The 9,574-nt window shown below is 32.5% G+C and overlaps 1 protein-coding gene across 1 annotated transcript in view; it reads right to left on the bottom strand.

Annotated features, from left to right (window-relative positions):
- Positions 1-6,012: 6,012 nt before the first annotated feature.
- LOC112525500 (protein trichome birefringence-like 33) overlaps positions 6,013-9,574 on the bottom strand; it is a 6,533-nt gene continuing 2,971 nt past the window's right edge. The window contains exons 3-6 of the mRNA XM_025135654.1: positions 8,312-8,483; positions 7,535-7,734; positions 7,199-7,357; positions 6,013-6,425 (exon numbers count right to left, since the gene is read on the bottom strand). Coding sequence (XP_024991422.1) covers positions 6,086-6,425; positions 7,199-7,357; positions 7,535-7,734; positions 8,312-8,483 — 871 coding nt within the window. The 3' untranslated portion in view covers positions 6,013-6,085. The remainder of the gene's footprint in view (positions 6,426-7,198; positions 7,358-7,534; positions 7,735-8,311; positions 8,484-9,574) is intronic.

The raw sequence follows: 9,574 nt of genomic DNA, 5'->3' as shown, positions 1-9,574 counted from the left end.
ATATATATATATATATATATATATATATATATAGATATATATATTTTGGTTTAAAAAAACATGAGAATTTATTTATTTGATTTGAAAAAGTTTAAAAACTTATTTATTTAAACAAAATTACCAAAAATAAACCATAATTTTTTTTAATGGACTTTATTTCTTATAAATAAATTACATTTATTTCTTTGAAAATAGAAACAACATTATTTTGAATGGAGTTTATTTATACGAAATGCTTTTAAAATTGAAAATAGTATGGGTATTTAATTTACACCTACAAATGTGCATAGTATTTTGGATCCACCAATTTTGAGTAGGGGAAAGGCAGTCCATTTTAATTCTGCAAGTGGCCAATCTCCTCTTTTTTAATTTGGATTATAAGGCCATTTATTTTATGTCCAATTATTGCTTTCTTTTTACCATTTTTAACAATATAAACGTGTTAATCATGATCAATAGTTGATTTCCACAATGTTATTAACTTTCTACTAATATAATGGTATATAAATAATAATGTATCTTTTATGTATTATTCGATAAAAATAAGTTAGCTTATTTCAATATAAACGTGTTAATGATGATCAATAGTTGATTTCCACAATGTTATTAAAAATAGGGTTCGGAAAGGCTTTTTGTTGAATAGTTGGATAGAGTGGTGTAACTCCCCCAGGTCTTGTTTTTTGAATGTACTCTCTCTTTGCTAGCGTCTTGCTAGTCTTTTTATAATATTTCGCTTTTCTTTGCCGGTCAAAAAAAAAATTTAACTTTCCACTAATATAATGGTATATAAATAGTAATGTATCTTTTAGGTATTATTCGACAAAAATAAGTTAACTTATTTTCTAGATACATATTTGGATACACATAAATATATCATTTTTATGATATCTCAACCACACCATCTTTTTGTTGTCATTCTTTTTTCCTTTTTATTGACATTTTCTTATTTCCTTTTTTTTTCTCTTTTGATAATATTTTCTTTTCACATACTTTTTTTCCCATCTTTCATTTTCCCCAACAATACACACACACATATATATATATATATATATATATATATATATCACTTTTTAACAAAAGGGTAATACTAAAAAAATCTCCATTGCCGACCGGTAGGGTGGGTGGTGTTTGGATAAGCTCATAATGTAGATAACAAACGAAATAGGCTAAGGCTCGAACTTGGTAAGCAAGTGGGAAATATAATAAAATTAAAAGGTTAGGGTTAAGGCTAAAATGGCTAACATAAAAAACAACAAAGACGACCTTTATCATGTTCATTAGCATGCCCAATCAACATAATCTTAAGGAGAGCTAGTTCAAGTTCTAGAAGTACACAATAGAGATGACGTATTCACACAAAAAGTGAAAGCGAGGCTGATTCTAGATGTCCAGTCAAAAGGCTTAAAATCTCGCAGTGTATAAATTGTTTCAAGAGATTAACAATAGTCTAAAATGACCGATAGACATCAACTAATCTACTCCGGTGTCCAATAGACCTATTTCCCAAACTGTTGCTTCTCTATACGTTGGGGTGCCTTTAAGCCTGTCCGAAATTTAAGTGTGGGGCCTTTGCATTCTGATGACGCTTCTTTTTGTTGGTCGGCAAAGGCACCATCACCCAAGATCGTCTTCTTATCTTGAACCATCGGTTTTTCAAGCTTTTTATGAAGGTTTCCCAGGTATCTACACGTTCCACATCCTCCTTTATAAGATCAATTATCGACGTAAGGGAAGGAGGAGGTACCACTAATGCTTTTCGTTCTATAGCATCTTCTCCCTTTTTGCTACCCAACTGTGAATCAGATGTTGTCGTTTCTTCATCCTCATCACATTCTTATAATTCCACAGCACTATGTTCTTGCTAGGGGTGTACACAGGTTGGGTTGGGCTAGGCTAGGCGGTTTACAAAAATTTTACAACCCAATCCAATTATGGCGGTTTGGAAAAATCTCAACCTAACTTAACCCATTCAAAAGTATAACCCAACCTTTGCGGGTTGAGTTGGGTTGTCGGGTTAGTAGTTACATAAATTTGACAAATGAAATAATTCATAAAACCTAAGTTTATAGAACATACTATAAAGCGTCCTATCTAAAAAAGGTTATAATAGGTTTATTTGATGTTTTTGGACGTTTCAACAAGTGTTTTAGAATAATCTTTAAATAAAATGTCGTATTAGTTATTTTATAGAAATATTTTAAGAAGTGTCCCGTAAACCCATCTATTTATAGGACACTTATGTTCATATAACACTTTTTCAAGTCATGTTCTATATAATAACTAATATGACACTTTATTTTAAAAACGTCATAGAATTTGTTAGGACGCCCAAAATCATCCTATAAACATATTGTAACTTTTTTAGATGAGACATTTTTCTTGTTTCGTGCTTTAAAGTATCATATTAGGACGCTTAGACATTTTAGGCATCATATACGATCTAATGTTGTTGTAGCGAAATGCTATAACTAAACATTTTCTTTCCACTAAAATATAACATAAAATGATGGAGTATTTCGTTTGATGGATTCGTCAACCAAATATCTATCATTATCATTCATATTCTTCGACATATCAATTTGTTGTTGCTGCAAAAAAAGATTTCAAATTTTTTCTCTTATTAATTAGATTATTTGTCATCATTCATTGATTGTGAAACTCTTTTAGTAACCTATATGTTTAGCTAACATGAAATACAAACATAATATCAATAAAAATTATATAAAATTTATACATTATTAATATATATACATATATATATATATATATGTATATGTATATATATAAATTTATAAAAATTATATATTAGCGGCGGGTTGGACGGTTGAGCTAGGCCCAACTCAATTTCAACCCTCCTAATTGGCGGGTTAGCAGTTTGACAGGTTGAGTTGGACGGATTGACAGTTTTTTGTACACCTTCTTGCTATAAATAAGTATTAGACTGCATACGTAGCTCGTCGAATGTAAACCACATCACGTGAACATATAATTGAACTTTTAGATTTGCATCACACATGTATTTTGCATAACACAACACATGAGTTTAGGAACTCATACGAAACTCACATTTGCTTACATTTCAATTGCTCCATGAAAGTATAACAAGATCATAAATTACTTGGTATAATGGCTTAATTGCAAATAATGACCAACACATTTATTAAGATATTCGATTTAATCACTGAAATTTTATGATCACCGAGAAAACGTTTGAAATTTCTTTTAAGTTTAATATAAATCAAATGAGTTATCATTCATCGTATTTGATTAGGAACGAAAATGAAAATTAACTTTGAGCATATACTTGTTCATTTGGTTCGTTTTTGACCAAACCTCCAACAAAATCGATCAACATGAATTTAATGTGTATAAAACCTTAGGTTATATCAATTTCTTGGCCAAAACAACCTTTTTGAGATTGTTTTTTATGGTATTGAGCTAGAAACTGAAACCAGTGACTTTGAGCCACGATAAATTTGTTCTATGACACATATTTCATTAACCAACGATTTACATCAAATTTACAATAAGACATCACCCAAATCAGATTTAGGTTTGCGTTGAAACTCAATCCCTCTTGATATTTATATCATATTATATAACATTTACCCTATTTTCTTAAACTTCCTTGTAATTGAAGTTTACAACTTATTACTATAAGGGCAGGTTCAAACGAGAAGCTAAACATTTTGTGAGATGACGAGAAGTTTCAATATTATATATAATTATATTCATGATATACAATCTTAAGCATATATGATTAAACACATGTTGTATTGAAATATACGCTTAATCATATATGATTAAACTCGCCCAAATGAGTGTAATTATATATGATATTGAAACTTCTCGCAAAATGTATAGCTTCTCGCATGATCCTTCTTCTATTACTACAACTCTATAACTTTTTAAAGCTTCACATTCAAACTCCATAAAATTAACTAATACCTAACTGATAAACGCATTCAAAAATACAAGTGTCGAATCTTATTAACCAAATAGAATAATCCATAGAACTAACTTCAAATCTTTAACCGGCAACCTTAATCGACCCCATATGAAATCCGCCTTCAAGGACACTTATGTGATGGGGAATTTTTGGCCCACTCAGCGATTGAGGCTACCAGAGGTCCTTCCGCCCTCCCCCAGGGACGGCCCTGGCAGAGGGTCTGGGATCGAACCCAAGACTTTTCCTTGTATTTGGGCAAAATCACCTCACCTCTTTGACAACTGAGCTAATCAGCTACGCTCCAAAAACACCAGCCAATCATAATAAAATCATATAAAGAAAAACGAAAAAGATAGAATAAAATAAAACATTATACATAATTAAAAGTTGAATTATCGACTGTCAGATCAAAAATTACAAACTAATCCTACCAAATTCATCCATGCATTTTTTAAAGAAAATAATGCTCACAATTTTCATGAAAGAACTCCATATGCAAAATCTAACATTAACTTCAAACTGAAATCCTTAAATAAACATGGCTGAATTGGATCCTTCCGATTTGGCTTCAATTGGCATAAAGTTTGAATTCTCACAGTTCAATTGGGACCGGGATGTCCAAAAACGCGCCTGCCTAGTCGTGTCCAAGTCGGTCTCGGTTCGAGATTTTCTTTTTATAACCAGTCCCCCATGGTAACCTGTCCTTGTCCTGACCCAAAAACACCCAATCTCCGATCCCTAGAGTCGATCCCGGTTCTGGTGTTTGGGCCGGTCCAAATCAGTCCCCAAATTTTTTATTTCCAAAAATCATTTTTTTTTATTAACCTGAATATCCAACCCGTTATGTGAGCAGACTAATCCTAGGGCAACCAGCTTTGCAGATGGCCCGGAGTCACTGCATTTGAACCTCCGTGATCAAAAATCTAATTTTAACATATAAAAGATGGTGATCTTATTGAAATACATTTTAAAATCTCTAATTATGTCATTCAAATACACTTTAAATGTTTTGTAAATCTGTTTTACACAAAAATGTTATACATGTTTTTTATAATTACGATTTTTGAAATTTAGTATTGGAACATTTAAAAACATTTAAAAAAAACTTGACAAACCTCAAACATGAAGAAGTCCTCGCCTTTGTTGAGGTGGTTCCATGGACTCTACTTCGATGTATCTAGCACGCTTGAAAAACATTAAAAATAACTTCTTTTTTTTTTTGGTAAAAAACTTATAAATCTTGAAAAACTTAATATATAATTTATAATTTTTTTTTAAAATCGGGCTTATGTATAACCAATCCTGTAACCGGTCTGAACCTTAAATTTTTCTAAAAATGTAATTAGTCCTGTACGTTGGTCCATAATCGGTCCTTATTAGTCTCACCCAATCAGTCCTGATCCTGGTCCTAAACCGCCCATTTTGACAATATCTAGTTTGGGTCTCAAAGCCCAATAGGCTTCCAAACCAACTTCGTTTTAGTTAATCGGGTTAACTATAGTTGTGTCACAAAGACAAATGGGCTTCAGCTCAATTTCTATTTTCTTTTGAAAGACCGAAAATTATAATTATTTATGATATACGGGAATGACTAGGGAACATGTGAAACCAGATTGTTTTTGTGAGATCCGTGAGAGCACTTAAATAATACTATCCCTTCATAACAGAAACCCTGTGAATGTTTGTGAAGATAAACTTTCACATTGTTTTTGCTGTGAAGGTTTCATTGTTATTTGTGTTCTCACAGTCTCGTGAAAACATGTCGGTCTCACGTGAACCCAACCCACGGGACAATAAATAAAAAGTAAATTATAGACTTTGTCCCCGTGGTTGTTGAAAATTTTGGATTGGGTCACCATTAACTGTTATTGATGATTATTAATATGAGAGGAAATAGTAAAAAGACTTGGTTGTCCTCAACAAAATTAAAGTTAATGTTGTTAGAGATAGTGACCCAATCCATAATAAAAGTGAAACCAGAGCCATCATACATGTAATTATTTTGTTTTAGGAACCCAATCCATGTTTTGATATAACCACAAAATCTTTAATTTACTCGTAAATAAATAATATCAACTTGAAAGACATCCTTAATATATGCAACAAAAAATATCAATTAAATTTATGTTGAAGTTATTAAGGATAAAATAGTTTGGCAAACAAGAGCTCGTTCCATGTATCCTGAAGCCCGGGTAGACACCAATGCATGCAATCTGCATAAGTAACAGGATTGACTTTTTGTTCTGGTGTCAGAGGGGTCCATTGTTTCTTGTATATTGATGTGTGGGCATCTTTTCGGTAAAGTAAGAGTTGTGTGATGTTTAGAAATGTTAAGGGAAACTTTGATTTCTTGAAGACGTCTTCGATTACTTCCATTATGCTTTTCTTGCAATCTGGTCCCCAATAGTTCGGATCCTCAATCACTTCTGTTTGGTTGTAACAGTTTCCATTTGGCATGCCTTCCCAATTGGTGCTTCTGACATATACCACAAAAAGAGAAATGATCGATTGTGTATATATTTATATTAATATAAAAAGAGATAACAAGCTTTGTTACAAAACAATCCTCTTAGATTGTATTGTTATTATTATCTGTTGAGTCTGTGTTTTCCATGTAAATGACAATTTAACCATAAACACGTCCCTGGATTTATGAATAAAGAAAAAATTATTTGATCCTATACTCATATGTAGTGATGGCCAAAAACCAGTCCCGGGCCGGGTTGGGCCAGTCCCAAGATCTCTCATAACTGGTCATAACCGGTCTCGGCGTAACCGGTCCCGCTCGAAAAAGTTGAGCCCGGTCAAGCTTTATTGTAACCGGTTATGGGCCGCTGGTCCCGGCCCCGCTCATTAAAAAATATTTTTTTATTTTTATTTTTTTAATGATATATATTTTTAATACATTATAAAATTGTAATTGGGTCACTCAAATACACTTTAAAAATGCATTTTATTATAATTAAAATTACATTGTCTTACAAAATATAGTGAGAAACCGATAATTGTGAACGTTTTTTTTGTCTTTTTTGCGAATCGATAACTTGGTATGTAAATCCCTCAATCAAGACACATATATATAGTGTGTTAGAAAGCAAAAAAAAATACAAAAAAGGGCCAAAAAGTGGCTACATTTAAAAAAAATAGTTACATTTTTTAAAAATCGGGCCGGGCCGATTTGGCCATCACTACTCATATGTACTCGAAAGAAAGCCTTTATTTTTAAGTTCAAAAAGAGAAATGACTAACTTTTCATGAGACGGAGACATGCTGGTGAAGAAGACTCTTGTTGTTGTCGGATCCATATATTGCCTTGCCCATCGCAACATACTTTTCATCGCCATTCTATAAGCATCCTCCATCGACACTTCTACTATCTCTTTCACTTCATCGTCAAACGATCCATGCCTGCAAATTTTCAAAAATGTTGCTTTAATCGGCCATAAATGATAACATAACGCATGGGCATTGTACGAGTAAACTTTAAATTGTCAAGTTACAATTATATTATTCATTTGGGACTTTTTTATATTAATCATGTACTTTGGTTCAACTCTAAGAGAAGATTAAAAATAAGGGAATTACAGAATTTTGAAATCAGCACCCGTCATCCACCACAAGTAGGTATTGAGAACTATAATATCAACGCCTTTCCAGTGTTTTCCATGCTTGTTAATTGAACCTTTTCGTACAACTCTATCAGAAATACGATGTACAACAGCATCGTCAGAGTTTGATTCGAGTAAAAAGGGTGCCCAATAGAATTCAATCGTTGCATTGTAATCCTACAATAACAAATAAGCATTAGACAACACAAATATTGAAATCCCCTAGTCGTTATTAACATTTTTTTTATTAGCCTGGATATCCAACCCGCTATGTGAGTTGACTAATCCCAGGACGACCACTTGCTTTGCAGATAACCCGAAGTCACCTCATTTGAACCTCCATGGCCACAAGAGGATTTTTATTCCTCCTTGGATTTGAGTTTGGGACCTCCTGGTACTTTTGACCTTTGGAGTTAAGCTCAAACCAATCAAGCACCACTCTTGTGGTTTGTTATTAACATTTTAGTTATCTAGTAAATGGAACTCTCAATCAGTTTGAGTTAGAACTTACGAATTATTTCAAATCGTGTGTCACTCTGTTTTGTAAAGTTAATTCAGTACAAGTTGGTACATAAAATCTCCTTACCTAGTTAATATGACTACTTTTTTGAGTAGCTGGTATATGAATATACTAATTAAGTCTACAACTGGTATTTATGAAAGAAGTATAAAGAAAAAAAAAGGAAGCTGGATATTTAGATATGTGAACATAGAAAATATATTTAACTTTTATGTTTTGAGCGAGAAATGTTACCTTGGCAGTGAAAACGGTTAGAGAACCGAAAGTTTTCATGGATTTTGCATGATCAGGGATGAGTGAATGGAGAAGACACACCATCGATACATATTGACCTCTGTTTAACGAATCTCCGACAAACATCATCCTCTTATTTCTTAGTGTTTCCAACATTAGTGATGCATTAAACCTGTGCCGTTAATTGTTGCAAAAATGGAATGTATGCAAAGATTTAGTCCCAAACGCTCTTGATAACTTTTGTGAGCAAAATATTTACAATTTTAATTGAAATAAGTGTAAATAACCGACACTTTATATTCCATATAAGTAATTTAAACCTGATAAAAATATCTAGCAAAAAGTGGTCAACAAAAGTACATGTAGAAACAGAATTCAGGATTATTTTTAATGAAACAGATATATGAAATAAATGAGTTTTTTTATTACTTGTGACAACCCATGTATTTCTTTCCATAATCTATTTTTAGTTCTGATATAAGCTTATGGGTGTTTTTAGGTTACTCGAATGCAACCCTTATATAGAATGGGCGGATCCAGTATTTGAGAGGGGAGCAAGTGCCCCCTATGACACTGACGAGGACTGTAAAAAATCTTATCTTTAATGAGTCTAAAATGACCGATAGACATCAACTAATCTACTATGAATAGAACTGTTATATTTTCTTAGTTATATTCATAGTTAACCGTGTTAACGTGGAGCTTTTGGTTAGCATCACACTTTTTTAAGATATGTTCTCGTTATCATTTTATATTCCTCATCATCTGATATTATTCATTTCATGTATACATTTTCAAGCTACTGATACATAATTATATTGTACAAATTGTATAAAAAATAAATCTTTATTCATTTCATGTGTACATTTTCAAGCTACTTTATATTTTGGTGACGACTATTTTTGGCTTTTGATGTTTCGGAGTGGAAGGATTGTGGCCCATTAGAGGTGGCCAAAATTCGGTCCCGAGCCGGGCCTTAACCGGTCCCTACCGGGCCTAATCGCGACAAAAACCGGCGGTAACCGGTCCCGGTCCCGGTGATTTTCCTTGTAACCGGTCAAGGTTATTAGTAACCGGTTGTCCCAACCGGTCCCGGTCCCGGTCCCGACCGGACCTATTCAAAAAAAAAAAATTGATTTTTTTTTAAATTTTTGGTTATTAATAAATTTTTAATATGTTATTAATATGTTTTTAATATGATATTTTGAATATGTTTTATTATAAATACATTTTACTATAAATACGTTTTGTTATATATATATA

Source organism: Cynara cardunculus, assembly GCF_001531365.2.
Source record: "Cynara cardunculus var. scolymus isolate 2C chromosome LG 13, CcrdV1, whole genome shotgun sequence".
Classification (NCBI taxonomy): Eukaryota; Viridiplantae; Streptophyta; class Magnoliopsida; order Asterales; family Asteraceae; genus Cynara; species Cynara cardunculus.
This window is presented reverse-complemented; position numbering and strand designations above follow the sequence as displayed.